Source organism: Pyricularia grisea, chromosome VII (assembly GCF_004355905.1).
Source record: "Pyricularia grisea strain NI907 chromosome VII, whole genome shotgun sequence".
NCBI lineage: Eukaryota > Fungi > Ascomycota > Sordariomycetes > Magnaporthales > Pyriculariaceae > Pyricularia > Pyricularia grisea.
Genome location: NC_044975.1, coordinates 874,089 through 895,689, shown reverse-complemented (window position 1 = coordinate 895,689; position 21,601 = coordinate 874,089). Strand labels below are relative to the sequence as shown.

Below are 21,601 nucleotides of genomic sequence, written 5' to 3'. Positions count from 1 at the left end.
TGCCTTGGTCATTGCAACTGTAAGCCTACCTAGTTACAGTAGTTTTCATTGGGGTATACAGTAATAAAGTACCAAAGTAGAGAGTACCTCAGGTACCTTGGGGACCACTTTTTGTGAACCAGCCTTCCTGTCTATGTGAGCTGAAAGTCGTTCGTAGCCGGTGTCACTTGTCCGGCTGTCGCACAGTCTTGTAAAACGGGGTACTCCCTGGCTAGCCACTGAACTTCGGCTTCAGTAGCATTCGACTGATGTTGACCAATAACAATGAGTGAATTCAATTGCCTGCGCATCGAACGGCTTGAACGGTAAACCATCGTACCTACAGCATTCAATCAAATGAAAAGTAGGTCCCCAGGTGGTCCGACCATGTTCGCAACTGGCGATTGAATTCGGCTTTAAATGGATGTACTGTACTGTACGCGTTGCTGTGTTTGTTTTTACAGGTAGGTAATTAATCGCGTCCAAGGTGTGCGTGCTTGTTTGATCGCTTGCTTTCTTGGGTTGCATTAAATCGCATCCAGGACTCGGATCAGGCCTTGCTGCGAATGCTGGGGTCAGCCACTAACTGTACAGTAGTTTGTCCCTCCAAGTCCACTCGAGTCCAGGCTGGCTTGGCCAATTTTGCCAGGTATCCTTAGAGTTTACCTATAGTGGAATCAGGACACGCGCTGCAGAGAAGCAGATAGGCGAGCACAGACCAACGCGGAATGGCCATGTGGGGCCTGCATCTTGATGTCCCCAGAGTGGGACACCATCAACTTGGCACGGGGCAGTGCCAACCAGCCCTGCCGAGCGCGTCCAGCCCCTGTGCCTGCCCGACAGTGAGGTTCTCGTTAATTGATTGATTGATCATCCACACGCAAGCACACACATCACACCCACTTTGGTTTTTTTCTATTTCTTTATTTTTTTTTCTTCTTCTTTTTTTCTCTTTTGGCCATGATCTCGCCCTCCGAGACCCATCCTGAGATTATCTTGTTCACGTTTGTGCTTGCTTCATTTTTCATCGCCGTCTTTTATTTTACAAAACGTACGAGTATTGGATATGAATGCATGTCTTTGATGCGACGAAGGGATGACGCACCCACGAACCTGTAGTAATTGGCTTCACACCCTCGTCGTAACCTCCACTGTCTGCTATTACTTACTGTACCATACAGTATGTAGCCGTCAAGGCCGTTTGTCTGGTAGAGTCAAAGAAGGGTACCGGCACCACACCCAGGCGTGGACAGCTTGACTTGAAAAGCTCCCCGGCCACATCCTAGCCAGAAGATTTAAATAATTAAAAAAAAATTGTATTATCAAAATTATTAAAAATAATAATATTAAAAATTCCACACACACCTCAGCAGACTTTCCTTTCCGAAGACGAAACAATCTGACAATGCTACTCTTTTTTGCCTGTTGTTGCAGTTTGCCTTTTGACAATGCTGGACGGGACTTGTAAAGTTTGGAGATGGCCAATAAGATAAAGAACGTCATGGCCGCTGTAACGGTCCAAATACCGTAGCCCAATCGAAACTGACATGTTTCGGTGCTCAAGTTCTTTTTTATCGTTTTAATTTGCCTTTTGATCTCCGGGGGGTCTTCCTTCGATGCCCGTGAGCGGGTTCGAACGTTCTTCTGAACTTGGAAGCTGCCCGTACGGGGGCGGGCTGGGGATTGGGCGAGGTACTTTGATCAAGGTACCAACCTAACCTAGCCTAGGTAGGTACCCTACCAGGCTCCTGCCTAACCTCAACCTTACCCATCGTCACCCCCAAAATCTGCGACAAGCCGCCCTCTCTCACACACACACAAAGCAGGGCGATCTCCCCCCTCCCTCCCAACTTTTTTTCACTTCACCCCCCTTGGTTTTCCTCATCAATCATATTTTATTTTATTTTTTCCCCATCCGCCGCTCGCCTGGCTGCATTCCTTTCCGCGCTGACAGCCCGGCATCAGATTAGCAGCTTTCTCTTCGCCGCACAGCAACAATCGGCCAAGCAGATCATTTTTTTTGAAAGCCCGCTTCTCACCTTTCGCCTGATTTTGGGCCAAGACGCACCGCACTCCACAGCCATCACACACTGACGCATCGTTCAATTCCTACATACAACTGCACCTGCAACTGCACTGCGCACGCATACTTACGTCGCAACATAGGCGCGCGACCCGACGTTTCTCGACCCATCACATTCCTCAGCAACATCAATCAATCAATTTACCAAGCCTTCCTCTCCACTTTCGTCCCTGCTAATCGCTGACCGAAACGTCTGTCTTCTCCGAATTATTTCTGGGGTCCCGTTTGGTCAAACCTGACTTTGCTTGACTCGATTGAGCCGACTTAACCCTCTAGAGTGACTGGTCGCACGCCGACGCTTTTCGCAAGATAATTTGAGGTCGCGCGATCGTCATCGATTTATTCAAGTCTTGTCCTCCCCCCCAACCACAAAAGCTCTCTTGTTTGGGCTACTTTATTGCATGTACCGAAACCACCCTCTCGAGGCATGAGCGAAGATCACACCTCACCACGGCAGTGTCGACAAATACCCGACACGCCTTCAGTCTCGTCCTCGAAGTCGCCCTCGAGGGCATCGTCCACAACTTCACCTGCGCCAGAGCCACTACTGCTATCATCAACACCACTGGCGGCGCATTCCGCGTTCGCCCCAAATCACGTCCGCCCGCTCCGCTCAAGCCCCACGGGTGTATCAGCTGGCGCGACGAAGAATGCAATGGCAGCTTCACCTTTCCTCGCTCAACCGCCTTCCTTTCGACCGTCGATGACTTCACAGTCTAGCTTCGCGACCATGTCTGGGGGTACTACAGTCAACGCCTTTGAGCGCGATCAACCATCTTTCGCCGTCGGCACACCTTTCAACAACTCAGCGTCCTCGACAACTTCGGTCCTCATCAGGCGCTTGCCCCTCAACACGTCGAAGGAGTCTATACGTTTGATGCTGGTTTTCTGCGAGGAACTAGTGGACGTGGATGTGCTACCGGCAGAACAATCTGCAGACCCTGGTTTTCGAAGTGCTTTGGTCAAGGTTAAGACGCCCGCTGGAGCGCAAAACATCAAGAGCATGCTTGATGGCAAGTCTAACATATCCAATGACGCCGAGCTCATGGTTGAGATTCTCGGTGTAAACTCTCCAAACGGCAGGCGATACACGAACAGCGACGCGCCTACATCTGCGTCATCCTCGGCCACTTCGTCCGCCACTTCATCCCGTCAGCCTTCACGATTCAACGGCGCAGGATCTTTCGGCTCTTCCGAAGCCATGTCGCCTCCAATCAATGGTGCTTACGGGAATGATATGTCCGCCTCAGATACCAATCACTTCCAGAACATATTTTCCCCTCAGTCGCCTATTGGAAACCACCTAACCGACCAACGCACGCGCATGTCGGGCAAGTCGCTCATCAATGACGCTGCAGATGACGACGAGACGGGAGAGCTTCTCAAAGATCCTCTTGCGTATGCTGAGAATGGTGCCATGGCGACACAAGCGCGACGAGCAACCGCCCCGCAGCTTCCAATCTCGCGTATGGCAGGCCTGTCCCTCAACACCAATGGCCACCCCATGGCACAATACGGCCCTTCGCCCGTTAGCCAGTTGTCTGCGCACACAAATACTATGTCACCCACGATGTTGAATGGAGCGGGTACTCCCACGATGGGATATCTCGGGGGTCATAGATTTCCGGGCCACAGCTTCCCCCCCGTCAACCCTGCAGATCAGAATCCACCATGCAACACGCTCTATGTTGGGAATCTGCCGATCGACACTTCGGAGGAAGAGCTCAAGGCCACATTCTCCAAGCAGCGGGGCTACAAGCGTCTGTGTTTCCGCACTAAGCAGAATGGGCCTATGTGCTTTGTTGAGTTTGAAGACGTATCCTTCGCGACCAAGGCCCTACATGAACTGTACGGTCACATGTTGCACAACAGCGTCAAGGGCGGTATCCGGCTCAGTTTCTCCAAAAATCCTCTGGGAGTCCGATCGGGTCAAAACCCGGTCGGTGCTGGCGTTACCAGCCCTCTATCATCAATGAACAGTATGATGAATGGCAATGGGGTCGGCAATTTCGCCACGGCAAATGGACCGCCGCCAGGGCTCTCTGCACCACCTGGTCTTGGTGGTATGGGTACCAGCCGTTCTTTGTCCACATTTTCGCCTGTTACATCTTCAGGCACGAATGGTTCCATGATGACTGGCTCTTTGAACAACACGCCGTCGTCAGCTGCGCAGTTCTCGCCGCCAAGCAACATCTGGAACACCCCTAATTATGGCAACACCATGATGGCGGGTGGTCCAACGCCAGTCACTGGCGGCTCTAGCAGCTTTCCTTCTTTCATGATGGGAAGATAGATTGGGCTTCCTGGACTAGAGTTTCCTTACATACAGCATCGTTTTTTTTTTTTTTTTTTTGGTTCATTTTTCACTACACTGTTTGATACACATCGGTCTACTATTATTTGTGCTGCTACGCGGATGCATTCAGGGGGAAAAGAAGTTTAAAAGCATCATACGCCAAGGGCAATTTTTTCACATCTTTCAGTGCTTTTATGTTTGTCAATTTTTTTTCTCTCACTCGGCATTGCATGGGTTCTGTCCACATATCTTTGTTAACTTTTTTTTCTCATTTTTCTTTTATTTTTGGCACAGCGAGTTTGGGGTCATCTGTCTTCTGTCGGGTTCTGCATCATTGGTCATCATTTACACGGCAGCGGTGGAAAACCTAAACACTACTCCTTAAGCATGATTCCCCCATCGCGATTTGACGTTCCGGATGGAGTTTTCGGGACAGGGAGGCAAGGCCTAAAGCACGGGATTGGTTGTTTTGTTTGTTTGGCTGTTGGGTTCGACGTTCACTACACACACAGCACAAATGCAGAGAAGCGGAGAAGCAAGCTTCGAATGCACTGTTACCATCTGTCACTAGCTCGGAGTCTAACGGCGTTGCGTTGATTTCTGTATCCAGCACTGCAAAGTTTCCATAGCAAGCACGGCGCGAGGTTTCTGATGTTTCTTGCCCCTCATCAGGGTCCTCTACTACACATTCCCTACTAGCACTATAAACACTTTATTCGGCACGTACTCGAGCGTCCCGCACATGTCTTTTCTTTTGCCTTGTCTGCACACCAGCAAGACCCTGATGGATCGTGTCTTTGATTTTAATCATTGCGATAGAGTTTAAAGGGGTGGGAATAATATTTTATCCTGGATCCCAGGGACTTGAGCTGGCGAGCGATTCATTGCTTGCGTCCGTAGCGCCTCGGAGCTCGCATCCGTCCCGTCGCCGAACACGCTAGTTGGCCGAGTTATGAGCTACGCAAGCCTTGAAGAATGGAAACATGGTCCGATCAGTCAGTGAGGAAATTGGACTTATGTCAAGATAATTGAGTATTTTTCTTTTCCACCTTTCAGCACATGCCGCAACAGGATCTGATTCCACTGGGCGATTTGCTTGTTATTTGATTTTCTGTATTATTTGATTTTGTGTATTATGGGCACGGCGGGATGACGACAGCAGGGTCAGGTCCTCGCCGACGCATGTAGCCACATGGTGAGTGGCTCTGCGTGGTCGTGCCTGGTAGGGTAAAGGAGAGTTTTTTGGGCTTTGCTTTTTCCCCCTCTCTACCCTTTTCCATTCTGCGACAAAACGTGGTTTCTGGACCTTGTTCTCATCCGTCACCAACTCGGCTCAACTCCTAAACATGTCTTAGCCACAATTGTTGAGGTTTTCAGTCTGTGATTTTTTTTATATCATACTGTCGATCTCATACTTTTGTTTTTGTTCCCATGTCGGCTGTTTCTCCACATATTACGTGTTTTGCATACATAAAGATATATGTTGCTTTTTTCTCTCGTCATCTGATGTTTTCTTCACGCATAGGGGATTGTGTTTTGTTGTTGGTGGCAAACCTTGGGTCGGTCAAAAAATTAACCTTTTTCTTTTTGTTTCCTCTGCTTCATGGGCATCAAACGATTCATACTGCCACTCTATACAACAAGGATGGGATAATAAATTAGTGCGCAAGTTTCTTCGTACCCAAGAATTTCGCGTTACAAGTGATACCAGGCCAAAGAGTGCTTGCCACAAGAGAGGAAAGTCTCGTTGTTAGAGATATCAAGAAAGTTGAACCAATTTGTCAATGTGAGATAAATCCGAAGGTTTAAGGGGCATGAGCCGAACTGATTAGGGCCCCCAACCCACAAGAAAAGTTTAGATAGGTGTACAAGGGAAAGCCCGAAAGTTTTTTTTTTTTTTTTCTTGTTTACTTTTTCTCGCCTTTTCCCCCTTGTTGTACCTCTCAAGCCTCTCTTCCAGGCTCAGGTATAATACAGTATGGGTTCTACACAATGCCTTGAACGGTGAGGGGGTCATCCTAGAAAGCAACCCCGGCAGCTTTTTGTCGCCGGCATGTGCGTGGACCCTGCAGGGTTTCTGGTCATTTTTTGTTTCCTTCAAGTGTTGCTTTTTCGTTCACTCGATCTTTTTCTTACATTTGATCTGTCCTCGTGGACTGATACCTGGGGTTTCTTGCTTCTTCTTCTTTCTTTTATTGTATCTTCTCTTGTCTTTTTCAACTGTCTTGCAACAACGGCGGATAGTGTTGCGAGGCAGACAAATAACTAAATCCCCTCGTTGCCTGCCGGGCTGACCGGGGGGAAATTAGAGATACGTCGATACGAGAAATACGCTAAGCAGGATGAAGAAATCGGCCCCTGTATCAAAGCAAGGCATATATTATTCTGTGCCATACATAACCAAGGAAATGTTGGAGTTCTTTTTTTTCGTCTTTATCTCTATGGAGTACTGGATTATTCTTTTTTGTCCTCACTCACCGACATTCTGCTTCTGCCACCGGGTACGAAGACCTGCCTGCGGCACAGCCTCAACGGTCGATGCACCACGTATGTTTGACGAGGGTCGAGTGAGAGAGATGAAAAGATAGAAAGAGTGATAGAGTACCAAAAAAAAAAGCCGCACCATTCAATGATCCTCGCTACCCCTCTTATTTTAGTCCTGATCCTTTTCTTTGTTTTTTTCTGTCACAAATCACAATTTTGTTTTTAGGATGATGAATGAATTAAATCAGGACTTTTTATTGAGGAGCGGGTGAGATTTCTGATTCGCGGTACAAGCCGCGCGCTAGTCTTACTAGGAAAGAACCTTTTAGGTTTCTTTTTTTTTTCTTTTTCTTTTTTTTTTTCTTGTGTCTCTTCTCTGTTGGAATTCTTTTCTTCCCACCCTCAGCTTCTTACATGCTTGGCTGCCAACAAAGGGAATGTAAGACATGTGACAGCTCACATTGCACCACGGCTCACTAGTGACTGCGGGAACTAGACTAGGACCTAGTTGCTGTCCAAAGTTGATAGATGGGATGGGAGAGGTCAGGCTTAGGGAGCCAATAGGAACATTTTGGGAGGGGGAGAAAAGAGGACAAAGCTACAAGTACCTATTTAGTAGGCATCCCTCCAGCCATCCTATCCAATAATCTCTAGACTGTTGGATGGTCAGAATTATAAGCTATATGAGGTAGAGAAAAGAAAAGAAAATCTCGCATGCTAAGGGAGTTAACAAGGATTCTAACCTTGCTTTGTTGTTCTGACGACGTTACATACTGTACAGTGCCATGGGAGTGGTTGTGGTGAGTTTTAAAATTTTATTTTTGTACTTTGCTATCCTTCTTTGCGTTAGGTTTATTCCGTCAATGTCCGAAGAAATACAAGGGACGACGAAAAACAAAGTTTGCCTTCATCAAATGCTTATCTACGAGTACCTACCTTTACCTTACCTTCGCCCGAGAAGAGATTTCTGCCTATTAGTTTTTCATATTCCAGGAAAGTGTTGCCGAGAGGATACCCTACCCCTTTATTTATCAGAGGTCTATAGGCCTTGAGATGACAACAGACTCATGAAGTGCCGAGGGTCTTGGGCAGGGTCGTCGGGGAACCAGCAGGCATGTGCACATATCCATACCCTTGAGTTAAGGGTGACCCCTCCCCTCTAGGCATTTTGGCGGATATGGATAAGATGATAAGGGAATTATAGTTTAAGTACAAAAGTGGCCCTTGAAGAATTGGAGGCTCATAAAATGACGAGCAACAATCACCGAGGTTAAGGCGCCGGCAAATTAGGTTCAACGTTGATTGGTGGTGATCGACATTGCCGAGCTCTGTACAGAGTAAGTTGAACTTGGCGAGAACACGGAGTGCAAAAAGATGGTTAATTAATGGAGGATCGGGTAAAGGTAAAGTTTTGGATATTCTTCAACCCAAACCGGCCCCCTCTGAAGTTTCGGCTTTGAGGAACAAGGACCAGATTCGCAAGTGTTATGGAAGCTTTTGATGACGACGATCCAAGCATACCTGCGGTATTTTTGACGGACGATCTTGGCACTCACAGTTACCGATGCAGCCCTACTAGGCCCTAGCGAATGGTAAGGAGTAAGTTAAGAAATACCGGTACATGGTTTTTGTTTTACTTTTTTGGAGAAAAAAACAACAACAAAATGTCCGACAACTAGCTTCCCTTGCTTGTGGAGTGACTTGGCTTCATCGGCATACTCCTCCCCTTGTGCCGCTCCTTTCTGGTTTAGCTGTGGGATTGCTAAAATGTTGATCTCTGGTTAAATGTAAACCTTGTTTGGTCACAATCAAATTTGACCATCGTCCTGTGATTGCGAGGTGAAATAAATGACCAGAGATTATAATTACTGTTGTTATGGAGAGAAATACGCAAGGCACGTCTGGTGTCTTTTCAGTATCGATCCCATGTCCCGCAAACGCGACGCACGGACATATGTGATGGAGATTAAGCGGAATCGTACTGCTGTCAGTAGAGTTTGGATGCACCTCCGTCACATGGCTTCCAGGGTCTAGAAGAGGAGCGTGATATGTTGTTATGTTGTTGTTGTTGTTGTTGTCGTTACCCTCTTTTTTTTTAGTGGGGGGTTGGACCAATTGCCAGGTTGGTTTGAAACCAACCACTGCGGTATTCTGTAAAGTAACGGATGGTAGCAAATAAGAAAAACTTGGAACCAAAGATTCAGGATGTTTCCTTCACTCTACCCGGTCCCGCTTTCCGCATCAAGACAGGCCCCCGAAAATTGTGATACCATGCAGCATCTCCTGTGCGAGGTGGAAGGGGTCCCGCTCCGGCAGGCTATCTACTATAGTATTTACCAGGTATGGACCCGCAATTATCGTTGGGTAGTTGAGAATTTTGGCAATCACACTCAACTGATGAGGAATTTTAAAGTTCGGAGCAGGCAGGTGCCATCAATGAATGCCGTCAAACACCTCATATCATGCATGCGACCCCTCTTATATAGAGCAAGGTAGAAGGTACGTATATAGGTAAGGTAGGTACGCATACCTCAGGTACCTGTATCTCACCTTACCTTACTTCCTTCACCTTATCTAGGAATAGGACAGGCAAAAACAAAAACTCCGCAGGATCTCAAAGCGCTTACCGGTATTCCTTTGGTCCTCCCGGCAACCCCAAAACCCGTCCGTCAATATGCCTCATCGAGATTGGTACCGTACATGGAACGCTCTTGGTCAGGAAGGCTGAGCCACACACACACACAGCACACAGTACAAGTACAGCACATGCATGCAAGGATCTTGCCATCCCTTTCTGCAAACCTACCGTGTAGCCGAAAGAGGCCTAACCAATAGGCCCAGGTCATTGGACAAAGGCCCTGTCCATGATATGGATTGCTTGCCCGTTTTTAACTGCTGTTAACGCTAACGAGCCCGGATGAACCGCGTCTGGGCAAAGTGGTTCGTTTGGGCTTTGTGCGGGCAAAATTATCGGCATATCATTCGATTGATTGACTGATTGATTTTTTTTTTTTTTGTCCCTCATCCTGATGCCCTTTCTTTGTTAGTTTTCAGCTCGATGGATAATGCATGTCCATTTCGCGTGTGACTCTTTTATTTACCCCACAATCTTTTCTTCGCGTTCCTCTGGTTTTCCCTCTTCGCTTCGTGTTGCCTATGGGCCGGTATCGATCTAACTGCATGGTTTTCCCTTGCTCATTTGCACCACCGGCACGTTCCGGTTGGATGTCGATGGGGTACAGATCGACCTGCGTCGGATTATTTATTTTACCTTCGTCATGACTTCACTGCATCATCTCTTCTTATGTTCGACCTGACCACTTGTAATAGATGATTACCCCTTATCTTTGTTCGTTTGGTCGACTTTTCTCTCTACTGGTCTACCCAAAGTTTCCACTTGTCATCTGATTTCTGCAGTTAAAATCAACACCAAGGGGCCTGTTAAGTCTCGAAACCAATAAACAGGAAGCCAGTAAGAATACAGTTAGGCTAGATCCAATTCGATTGTTGGACGAAAAAAGTAATTGCACGCACTATGCAGCAAGGGGACAACGAGACAGTTGAGAATCTATTCTCAAACATAGACACTAGCCCCAATGTGGTCGACATTGCCGACGATGATGACGAGGATGCTCTTGAGGTTGATAGTGTAAGTGCATCTAAGAATCCAATGTTTATGCTCGAGTAAGATTCAGTTACCTACTGGCGCTAACATTAGTGATGATTTCATCAGACGGAATGGGACATGGACTCTGCGGTAGGGGGTATGAGCTTCGTGTATGCCTATCCATCTGTTGTATGAACCTACTCCTATCAAGTGAAACTTGGGGACAAGGAAGTGGCTGACTTGACGTGCCTTTCTTCTTCTGCTAACATCAAACTCAAGGTCATCCACGCAAAGTTTGGATTCAAACCTATACGAGCATGTTGTTGAGAACGGCCGGACTTATCACAAGTTCAAAGAGGGCAGTAAGTCACCGAAAGTGGACACTATGGATCATCTTGAAGTATGCGTATAGAAGTTCTGGGTGCTAGTTCTAAACGTTCTTCTCTCTTGACAGAATACCCTCTGCCTAACGATGAGGTAATATGCCACCATGATCCCCAAGGCGAGCTGTAGTAGAACCAGCTAACGGCGGACGCATTGCTTATCTGATCAACATAGTCAGAGCAAGATCGTCTTGGTTTGTCTCTGGTGCCACGATTAACCCAAGCTACTTGAAATTTTCTAAGCTAACACGTCAGGATAACGAGTAGACTTCCAGCATCAGATTTACAAATTGTCATTGGAGGGAAAACTCTACCAAGCTCCAGTGGAAAATCCACGAAACGTACTGGACGTAGCAACAGGGACAGGAATCTGGGCCATCGAGTTTGGTATGCGCGAAATACCTAGACCAAACAAAGCCCAGCCCATCTCTGACAGCCTTTTCAACTTAGCCCAAGAAAATCCCGGCTCCAACGTCATAGGCACTGACCTATCACCCATCCAACCCACATTCGTCCCACCAAACTGCTCCTTTCAGATCTGCGATGCCGAGGACGAGTGGGATTTTTCGGTACCCTTTGACTTTATCCACATGCGCGCCGTAGTGACGTGCTTCCGTTCCCCACGCGCCGTCATGGAGTCGGCCATGTCCAGCCTCGCGCCCGGCGGCTGGCTGCAGATGCGCGACCCCATCATGCCCTTTAAGTTTCTGACGCCGCCGCCCGAAGGTTGCGCCCTAGCGCGGTGGAACGAGCTCGCCATGGAGGCGAGCGGCCGCATCGGGCGGCGCTGGGACAATGCGGTTCACTACGCCCAGTGGATGCGGGAGCTCGGGTTCGAGGACGTCGTCGAGATAAAGGAGCAGCTGCCGCTCAACCCCTGGGCAAAAGGTCGCAGGGTCAAGTACCTGAGCCTGTGGCTTCAGCACGACATGCTCCAGGGGATCGAGGCCATCAGCATGGCTATGTTCACGAGGGTCCTTGGCTGGGATGCTGATGATCTCAAGGTCTTTCTCGAGGACGTGAAGCGTGATATGAAGGATATGAGCATCCATTCTTATTCTGAAGGGTTAGTGTTTTTTTTTTTTTTTCTGGCTCTTACACCTTCGCTTTTACCTTTGTTGAAAATGCTAATGGTACTCCTTTCGTTATCTAGTGTTTTGGTTTACGGGCGGAAACCGCTCGGCTAGGATACAGCTTTCTTTCCTTGCGGCATTGGGCTTTTCCCGTCGAAATAATTCAGATCACTCCAAGCGATACGAACGGCATTTGAATCTATATCTCAGAGCTCAAGCCTCAACTGATTCCCGCACTATCAGCAGGCTGATTGTGTCCTGGTAATTCACTCTCCGCCCATCCCATGGTCATGGTGGCCCAAAGGTCATGTTGGAACTGTCCCCCATCCATACCGACGTTTAGATCAATATCATCAAACGGATCCACAAATTCGCCAGTCGCATCGCCCAGGGCAAGGCTTGTCCCAGAGCCGGTCTGGTCGCTGAAAGCCTCATCCCATACCGGGATGTAGTTATCTAACGAACCATCAAACATTGGGCATCCCCTGGTCGTTTTATCGTGCGGTATTTCTGGATGCACATCTCCGCCACCACTGCCACTTCCAAACAGAGACCAGATTCCCGTCGCGATGGAAGACTGTTGTTGCTGCTGCCGCCGCTGCACAGCCGCCATCCGCTTGTCGAACTTGGCTTTGACGACGCCGAAAACGACACGACTGGCCCCAACAATCGTCATGTCGTCCTCTTCAGCAACCCCATCACCCCCCTGCTGGGCGCCAGCGCGGGGCTTGTCGTCCCCCTGCATCTGCGTCCTGTCGGTGAGGCGATCAAGCAGCGAGCCAAGGTCGATGTGCGACCGCGCCAGGGCGGCGTCCCAGCCGACGCAGGAGGGCATGTCGAACGAGAAGGTGAAGGCGACGATCAAGAGCAGGACCAAGCGGCCCCAGTCCACGTTGCAGAGGTTGGTGAGCTGTCGTCCCCCGACCAGCGTCTCGCCCATGAAGGACAGCGCGTCGGCTAGGTGCGGCAGGGCCAGCTGCATCCGCGAGGAGTCCTGGAAGGGGTCCACGCGTGGCGACCGCGTCATGTTGGAGGACTTCCAGAGGTGCGGGGTCAGGAGCTGGATCTGCGTCGTGAGCGTGGTGAATCTCATGACGGCTGGTGGGGTTTGGGGATGTGGTTAGCCTCTACTTTGTTTCACTTTTCCTCAAGGAAAATGCTAAGTTGGTCTCTCATAAATCAACAGTAATCATGAGGGCGACGAAAAGAAATCAACACGGCCGCTACGTACAGGTGTTGGCGACCTCCTCCGGCATGCGCGAGCTGTACTCTGCAAACTGCATCTCCAACCCCCTCATCATGGTGGCGGCCTGGTACGAGGAGCGCAGGCCCTTCTCCTCGTCCTTGGCCAGGGTGACGATCTCGAGCATGAGGTGCTGGTGGCGCAGCAGCCAGGGGAGGATGCGGTCGCCGGGCGTGAGGGCCTCGCGCTCGAGCAGGTCGCAGCAGGTGGCCGTCCAGGCGGTGAAGGGGAGGTTCAAGGGGCGGCTGTACGTAACAGCTCGTCTTTATGAAGGGTGAATATATCATCAGTGTTAGAGCCATTTCTTTTTGGAGACTCATGGAGAACGTGGAGGACGTTGGGTGGATGGGATCAGTTGGACGTGGTGATATTTGGGAACATAAAAAGAACAAGAGAAGCACAAAAAGGCTTACGCGAGAACAAGATAGCAGCAAGCAGCATATGCGCGGATGCCCTCGAGGAGTTCCTCGCGTGGCTGGTCCTGGTGCTGCTCGAGGTACTCGGGCTGGTCGAGCTCGAGATCCTGTATCATATCAACGGCCATGCGGATATACTGTTGAGACTGCTTATTTCGGGGCCGCAGGTGGACAGGATACCTGAGGGTTTTGTTTTTCGTTGTTCCGCGGTTAGTTTACGAGGACCAGTTTTACTGGTGTGATATGAATCTATCAAAGATCTATCCAATATCCGTTGACGCAATTTACCACGCCTCATTTTTTGTGTAAAGTATAAAAGAAAAAAATAAAAATAATCACGAGAGGACCAATATGAGACGAAAAGGAAAAGAAAAAGAAATACTTACCAAGCAGAATAGATCAACAACCCAACAAGCAACTCCACGCTCCTCTCCCCGCCGGCGACGAACTTGAGCCCCAGTATCTTGCGGAACTCCTCGTCGTAGAGGCTCCCGCCGCCCCTGAGCGCGGTCCTGGAGCCGCTGGCGGCGGCGAGGAGGGCGAGCAGGACAAAGGGCCTGTCGCGGGCCAGGTCCGGCACGGTGGCGCCGTCCGGGACCGAGAAGACGGGGAAGAAGAGCGCCATGTCGTCGCGGAAGGTGGCGAGCAGCGAGCTGGCGCTGTCGAGGTTGAACTGCGGGCGGCGGAGCGGTCCCGAAGCTGCTGCCGCCGCCGCCGCCGTGGTTTTGGCGGTGCTGATGGACGACGACGACCGAGGGGAGGAGGTGGCGGCTGCGGAGCCCGAGGTGGTGTTTGTGAAGCACGGGGATGAGCTCGAGTCGAACGTGTACGTGGACGATGATGACGTCGCGGCTGTTGTTGCTGCTGCTGCTGCTGCTGGTGACCCTGGTGGGAAGAGGCGGTCGACGATGGCCTCGTGCGAGTCGCGCAGCATGTTGAAGTTTAGAGGGCCGTCGTCCTGGGGGAGGCTGACGTCGATGGTGAAGGTCTTGGAAGGGCCTGGTGGGGGTGGTTGCGGGCAATTTGCTGCTGGGTTGCTTTTTTTTTTGTCATGGGAGTGTAAGTAGACAAGGTTTTTTGGGATGAGGTGATTTGGGTTATATGTATGAGCTAAGCGGGCAATACGATAGTTGGGTGTATGAAAGGGGGGAATAGTGTATAGTCCCTGAGGTACACTAGGCCAGTGTAGGTAATCACTCCCGATAAGGAGTAAATAGATTATATATCCCGGCCGCCTGGGTACGGTGAGAAAAGAAAGAAGGGAAAATTTGTTATTAGAAAAAAGAAAACTGTAAAAAAAGGGTCAGACTTACAGTTTTGACTGTCGTGGTCTTCTGGTCCGCGGGCCGGTCTTGAAGACGCATTCACGCTTTGATTCGTAGCATCTACAAGCAGGGTAAACAGGGTGAGATGTTTGAATTTATAAACAAAACCGGCGGTATAGAAAACACCAAAAAAAAATCCTAGAGAATCTTTGAATAACATACCGCCGACAGATCCCCAGCTGGCTGCTGCTCGCCGTGCACTTGACCTTGGCCGCCCTGCAAGCCTCGCACGCGTTGTTGACTCGCGGGCCCCCAACCTGCGGAGACGAATCCGGCGCTGCTGGACCGCTACTGCTGCTGCTGTTTGCAGCGGCTGGATTACTACTGGTATCCATGATTTAGGTGCGTGTTTTTGCGAATAGGCTTGTATATTTTAAAAAGAATAATCACTAAAAGTCATGCCGGATGGCACCTGTGCTAAAAAGTCGGAACTATTGAATCAGCTTCCGCTTCTCAAAATAGGTATACAAATTGTTCTTTGAAGGAAGGCAGATAGAACACGGTGATTGAGGGAAGCGTGGGGCCCTGTTTAGCTGCTGTCGTGGCTAGAATATTGTAAGCTCCGAACTGCTTCGGCGCTTAGCGGCATTTTGTTTTGCCAGCGTCAGCGTGTCCAGTCGCAACCGGTTGCTCTAAAAATTGGAACAAATATGGAGATGACATTGTAGCAACGTCTCGGTAAAACAATTGAATTTCAACACTGCTTTATTTTATTTTGTTTAGAAGAAAAGAAAAAAAAAAAGTCCGCTGCAAATGAATCCTCCAACGCCATCTAAAATCTAAAAAAAAAAAAGTCTCTTATAAACCCACTCATTCCTCATTCACACATGTTCTCTTTTTTCAAGGCAGATCCATAAACACTTGCAACATTTGTTTGTAATTCGGTGTGCCCAGCCCAGTGACCGGATCCCACCCACTGACGGCGCTGAACCCGTCCGTTCCGCAGCCCGGGTTCTTGCCGTTGGTTATGTCGTTGAGAACCTCTGGGTGGTTGTACAGGACGGGGTTTACGAACCCGACCGGCGACTTGCCCGCCGCGATGCGCTTTTCGTTGATGAGCGTCAGGATGGAGCCGAACACGGGCGTGGATGCTGTTGATTAGAGATTTTATTAGGATCGACTTATAAAAAAAAAATAGGGAGAAAACATTCATCAAGCTAAGAAGAAGGAAAAAAAAAAGCACAAAAAAAAAGAAAAGAAAAGAAAAACTCACCAGAAGTCCCATAACTCAGGGAAAACTGTCCATTCACGGCAGTGACGAAGTTGGCCCCGTTGGCGCTGACGTCTGGATAACCCCTGACGGTGCGGGAGTTGTTATACCTCTCCTGGCCGTACGGCGGGGCGTTGTCCTTGTAGTAGTCGTCGATGGCCGACTTTTGGTAGTCTGGCATCTTGAAGACGTTGCTGAAGCCGCCGCCGCTGAAGATGACGTTCTCGCAGGCGCTCTCGGGCGTGTGGACGGTCGACCCCTTGAGTATGGTGGTGGCGCCGACGGCCGTGACCCAGGGGCACGAGGCCGGGAAGGACGGGTTGAAGTAGCCTTGGGAGCCGTCGTTGTAGGCGCCCGTCGCCTCGTCGATGCACTGGCCGCCGTTGCCGGCGACCCCGGCGTCGCCCGACGAGAAGAGCATCGACACGCCGCGCAGGCCGAGCTTCATGTACTCGGCGCACTGGCGCTGCTCGTACTTGACGCCCAGGTCCGCCTCGTTGTAGCCGTAGCTGGTGCTGATAACGTTGGTCGGCGTCGTGGTGCCACACGCCACGCGGCGCGAGTACTGCGCGTCCACGTTTGGGTCGACCGACTTGCCGCCGTCGTAGTCGCAGTAGGTGCCGTCGATGGCCTCGAGGAAGTTGTTGAAGGACGCGGCCTGGTTCAGGTCGCCGACCTGGTACAGCGTGGCCTTTTGCGGGTAGATGAGCCCCATGGCGAACTCGAGGTCCAGCGCCGACTCGCCGTTGTAGTCGAACGACTGGTTCTGCTGCTGCACCACGCCGTTGTCGATCAGCGTGACGATCGGCGGCTTGCCCTTGAGCCGCGGTTCAAACTCCTCAAAGAACATGTCCAGGTCCGACTGCAGGAACGCCTGTGGAGTGTACTCGACGATGCCCATCGTGTTGTTGGACACCGCCGTCTCTCCCGGCGGGGTCGAGTAGAGCGCCCGGAGGCACTCGAGCGTCACCATCCGGTCGCAGTTGCTAAGGTCCAGCATGGCGTTCTCCACCACCGCGCCCTTTTTCGGACCCCCAACACCGGGCTGTCCGAGCAGACCGTGGCCTCGACGTCCCTGGCCCTTTCCCAGGACAGTCGTGTCAAAGTCACCATCAGAACGACGCTTCAGCTCCGTCACGTCGTCATGAGACAAATCCGCTCGGATGTTGCGGCGGCCTTGGCCCACGCGGCTGTCAAAGTGCACCGTGGGCGTGATCAGGTCGACGTGCTCCACAACATGTCGCGGGACGTGGTAGCCGTCACACGCGACGTGCGCATGCCCGTGAATCGAGTGCCTGTAGACATGATAGCGCGTCTTGAAGAGCGCCTCAGCCTCTGCTGCCGTGGCGTTGAACATGACCCATGTCCTCGCCAGGCTCAGGCTGACTCTGTGGCGCTCGATTCCCTCGGCAGCCAGCCAGTCCATGACGGCATCTACAGACTCCTGCTTCGGCGCAAAGGCTTCAACCACCTCATCTGCCGTCCAGTGCTTGCCATAGTCCGGACTGGAGGGATGTGAAACGCGGTTCATGAACTCCTCGGCCCGGTGCAGGTTCTGCTGCACCAGCCCGATGCGTATGGGCAAGATCGTCCCATTGTACAGCCGGCGGGAACGCGTCCAGACACGCTCCGTGAGGGGATTCCTCTCCTCGTGGAGGATGTGGTCGGGGCCTGGAGTGGTAATATCATCGGCGGCCTGTGCAGCAGATACCTGACCAGGATAGAGATATCTACCATCCGCTGCCGCCGCCAGGGCCGAGAGAATGCAGATTACCGAATCTAGCCTCATGTTCGAGAATGATGTTTGGCAACAAGGAGAAAAAAAAAAGAAGAGCGAGTAATCAAGTATCAACTCCTGCTCGAGTATTAGACGACAGTATCAAAGGATTGAAAACACACGGACCCAAAGCAAAGGAATGGATCTCCAAGTCCGCTCTATTCTTCGAGGTCTCAAGAGCAATGGGCGGTACGGCAAATGCCTATGGCAATGCCCACTAACAAACATTGCATTGCCGAGGATGGGTAGACGCTTTTATTGCAGAGCCGCTCTTGACCACTTTGGTATTCTTCAAGCAGGTAGACGCGTTTGCTGGACTAGCCGTGTTCATGACTATGCCGAAATATGGGATGAAACGAGGTTTCACTGGGCTACATGAATACTGCACCTTGCCGCTTGTGAGGAATAAACGAACATGTTGGCCTTTGCCGTGAACAACGACCTAGTAATGACCATCATAATGAATATTGTGTCGTGTCGCGCATTTGGTGCTTACGAGTCCCCACACGGATCATGAGCGGATCGTGACTCAATGCTGTGTGGAAAGGAGGGTTCAGCGGTTAGTATATAAATTTCAAGAGACTGCGGCCTTGGGAGAGACATGGACAAACAAATAAGCAAATCCCAAGTATACTGCCAAAGTCCATGCTTATTCTATAAGTATACACGATAAGGTCAAGCTTCCGTCTTTCTTGTCAGCCCAAGATCAGCTCAGGAACCTCGGCATAGAGATGAATTTCTGATATATGACAAGACCAATGTGGAGGACATGGAAGGCTGGTCAATGTGCGGAGAAAGTCGAGCGTTTGGACGCGGCCGAGTGTCTGATTGGTCAACAGCACAGAAACACTCGAGAAACAAAAAATGATAGAGTCGAGCTGGATCTGACGATTGAGTGTTTCAAGGACCTACGGAACTTAAGTCAGCTTCCGTGAAATATCCGATGAACCGCTATTCTCTCGGATGTAAACCTTGCTCTCCGTTTCTACTCATGTCCTGGGCTTCCCGATCAGGGGTTTTAGTCGTCACATTGTAGTCTGTAAACACATCCATGTATCTTGTACTTTGCAGCTAATGATTCAAGTCTCTGTCCTTCGGGTTTCGGGGGGTATCTCATCTATCGGTGTTGAAATCAAGTAACAGTTTGGGTCCAATTGCGAAGCGGGCTTGCATCTTATCTTTTCTTTCGAGCTCGCCTTGATCTTTCATCTCAAGGTCTAGCTGGCATTAGCTTTGCGCCCCGGCTTGGCGCTGCAGAACTTGCTTGTAAAGAGCTTTTTGCTCGTTGACAATCTGCAGTAGCTCTTCATTCTGACGACGTAGCTCCTCCACTTCATTTCCGTCATCCGATGATCCATTGGTTGTTACTGCCGGTGTTGCAGCAGCGGAGGGCTGCTGGAATCCGAGAATCGCCTGCTTAAGCACATCCTCGGAGAATCCAGGCGTGTTCATCAGTTTTTCAAATCTGCTCGGCTCGGTAGAACTGCCGAGATCTGCATTGAAATGTGCCGTGAAAGCGTAGGTCTTGTCGGCGTTGGCGGCAGGTTTGACGATGGTTGGCGATTTTGTCGTCGACTGGCCGAAACTTGATGATGGCAGTGGGGGCACAAAAACTAGATTGCTGACGGCAGCATTGAGATCCGCTAGTTCGGTAGGCGGACTGTTGTCTGCTAGGCTCCACTGAAGGATTTTTCCTTTTGCATGTCCAGACAGGAGAACAGTGCCATCGTAACTCGTCGCCAAGCACGACGCCGGTCCCGCCTCTGGAGGTGCCATGCCAAAAGGCGACGTCACCTGCACCACGGTCGATGCGGCTTCGGCAGCATGGGGCCCTAGGAGCGGTGCAGGCTCACCAAACAGCTCAACCAGATAGACTGAGCCATCGTCGGCCGCAAGGCACAACGCCCTTGTGCAGGGGTCTAGAGAGAGGCAGAGCGGAGAAGCCGGGAAGAGTAGTGTCCGTAGCGGAAGCCCGGTGCGGTAGTTCCATATGACGCAGGTCTTGTCCTTGCTGGCCGAAACGCAGAGGGTTGAATCGGTGGCGCCTGATCCGCCGTCCGCGCCGGAACTCGCCGCGAGAGCCGTGATGGCTGCCCTATGGTTTGATAAGGTTCGTTCCGGAGCTTGCTCGGCGATGTGATCAAGCTCCAAGAGTTGTGCAAGGCTCCAAACTTGCACGTTGGAATCGTCCGAGCCACTTAGGACCGAGTGAGGTGTCACGGCAAGACAGGTCACCGGCTGGACGTGACAGGCTGGAGTCGAGACCAATCTCCCTGTGCAGAACTAGGGTGGTGTTTCCAAGTTAGCGGGAGTGGGTGGCTTGGATCTAAGACAACCTAGCCTTGATGGGTTGAGGGTGGAGGACAAGAAAAGAGAAGCAGAAACAGGGAAGGGGAGAAAAAGAAGAAGAAGAAAAAGAAGAAGAAAAATAAAAGGAAGGTAATCAATCTTACCTCCCAAAGCATTATTCTTCCCTCCGCTGTACCCAGAATCAGGACATCGTCTGCCAAAGCCACACATCGTATCTTCTCGGGGAAGGGGACATATGCCTCCTGGTTTCCGCGTATCCTCGAGTAAACGTGCAAAGCAGCCTTTTCATGCTGGGCGGCGAAAATGTGACTGTCATTGACGGCAACGCAATTTGGTGCGGCAGAGTTTTTCTTGAAGGCCGACTTGACGGAATATGCCGGACTCAAAGTGTGGACGTAGATTCCGACATCCTTGGCAATACTGGTGTTGCTTGATAGGGGACCGCCACAGAGCGACGAAACGAATTCTTCGGACAGCATTTTGGGTTTGGGGTTTTTTTTTTTTCTGATCCTGAGCCACTCTGTCCCAACCAGTTTCTTCCCCGTTACAAAAAGATAACCGGCTCCTTTCAATGTCAATTGAATTAATTGTTATAGTCTGGAAATATTCGGCCGGATTCCGGGCCGGTGCTACTCAAGTTTGACCTGATCAAGAGGCCTGAAGGGGGTTGAAGGGCCTTGGTGGTTGTTTGCAAATTGCGGCTTGAAAGGGACTCACGTGAATTCGCCCAAGAAAAAAAAATCCCTTTCGAGATTGAGATTTGGATTTGCCAACATACTGTACTAAACACTGTATGCCAAATATGGTCCCACTTCTTTCTGCAACCAACCTACCCAAAAGCAGCCCCAGTCACGCAATAGAGTACGCCTCCACTGGTAGCCACAAGCCGGCATGGCTGGGAGCTTTCGTGTTACCTTCTTTACTCTACCGTACTGTACTGTAAACCAGTTCTAGGTAAGATAGGTACCTAGGTAGGTATTCATGATTTCCAACTGCAGCTATTGCCGTCAATGTCGGACAAATACTCCTTGAAAAATGTTATTTTGCCATCTATTCCACCTACAGTTTCTGTTGTTATTTCTGCGACATATCATCTGCCAAAGGATCATAGTTTCGATTCTTCGTCTCGTGGCGCACCGTCGATCCAGCGACTATTTGGTTATCTTCGACATGCCAAGTTTCCAATGTCCTTTTTTTCTTTTTACAGTACCGACATGGAGGTTTACCGAGAGCCACGATCTGGGTCGATGATAGCCAAGCGCGCCACCCATCGGAATAGCGATGATTCAGAGTTGAAACTTTTTTTTTCGCCTCTCACTTTTCCGATTGAAACCCCCGAAACAGCAGCGATTATTAGATTGGGAGAGAGACAAGGCTGGGCTGACTGATCTCAACAAGAGCAAAAGCTTGCTTAC

At 50.3% G+C, this 21,601-nt stretch overlaps 6 protein-coding genes across 6 annotated transcripts; 3 read left to right on the top strand and 3 right to left on the bottom strand.

Moving 5' to 3' along the window:
• Nucleotides 1-707: 707 nt before the first annotated feature.
• PgNI_10299 (uncharacterized protein) lies at nucleotides 708-845 on the top strand (the record flags this gene model as incomplete). The annotated part of the gene is made up of 1 exon (XM_031130272.1): nucleotides 708-845. The coding sequence occupies one exon, from the start codon at nucleotides 708-710 to the stop codon at nucleotides 843-845; it is 138 nt and encodes a 45-aa protein (XP_030979689.1).
• A 1,644-nt stretch (nucleotides 846-2,489) lies between these two features.
• PgNI_10298 (uncharacterized protein) lies at nucleotides 2,490-4,355 on the top strand (the record flags this gene model as incomplete). The annotated part of the gene is made up of 1 exon (XM_031130271.1): nucleotides 2,490-4,355. One exon carries the CDS (start codon nucleotides 2,490-2,492, stop codon nucleotides 4,353-4,355), a length of 1,866 nt encoding a protein of 621 aa, XP_030979691.1.
• A 5,434-nt stretch (nucleotides 4,356-9,789) lies between these two features.
• PgNI_10297 (uncharacterized protein) lies at nucleotides 9,790-13,787 on the top strand. The gene is made up of 9 exons (XM_031130270.1): nucleotides 9,790-10,491; nucleotides 10,576-10,619; nucleotides 10,729-10,811; nucleotides 10,904-10,926; nucleotides 11,008-11,026; nucleotides 11,100-11,219; nucleotides 11,283-11,898; nucleotides 11,986-13,006; nucleotides 13,139-13,787. The coding sequence occupies exons 1-8, from the start codon at nucleotides 10,378-10,380 to the stop codon at nucleotides 12,017-12,019; spliced, it is 1,053 nt and encodes a 350-aa protein (XP_030980287.1). The 5' UTR covers nucleotides 9,790-10,377; the 3' UTR covers nucleotides 12,020-13,006; nucleotides 13,139-13,787.
• Nucleotides 12,126-15,361, bottom strand: PgNI_10296 (uncharacterized protein; the record flags this gene model as incomplete). Its single annotated transcript, XM_031130269.1, has 6 exons — nucleotides 15,052-15,361; nucleotides 14,878-14,949; nucleotides 13,951-14,601; nucleotides 13,562-13,744; nucleotides 13,137-13,411; nucleotides 12,126-13,003 (listed from the first exon to the last, which is right to left on the bottom strand). The coding sequence occupies exons 1-6, from the start codon at nucleotides 15,222-15,224 to the stop codon at nucleotides 12,126-12,128; spliced, it is 2,232 nt and encodes a 743-aa protein (XP_030980288.1). The 5' UTR covers nucleotides 15,225-15,361.
• A 368-nt stretch (nucleotides 15,362-15,729) lies between these two features.
• Nucleotides 15,730-17,888, bottom strand: PgNI_10295 (uncharacterized protein; the record flags this gene model as incomplete). The annotated part of the gene is made up of 2 exons (XM_031130268.1): nucleotides 15,730-15,980; nucleotides 16,103-17,888. 2 exons carry the CDS (start codon nucleotides 17,886-17,888, stop codon nucleotides 15,730-15,732), a joined length of 2,037 nt encoding a protein of 678 aa, XP_030979538.1.
• An 803-nt stretch (nucleotides 17,889-18,691) lies between these two features.
• On the bottom strand, nucleotides 18,692-20,872 carry PgNI_10294 (uncharacterized protein). The gene is made up of 3 exons (XM_031130267.1): nucleotides 20,330-20,872; nucleotides 18,848-20,159; nucleotides 18,692-18,784 (listed from the first exon to the last, which is right to left on the bottom strand). The coding sequence occupies exons 1-2, from the start codon at nucleotides 20,663-20,665 to the stop codon at nucleotides 19,104-19,106; spliced, it is 1,392 nt and encodes a 463-aa protein (XP_030979539.1). The 5' UTR covers nucleotides 20,666-20,872; the 3' UTR covers nucleotides 18,692-18,784; nucleotides 18,848-19,103.
• Between the last annotated feature and the right edge of the window lie 729 nt (nucleotides 20,873-21,601).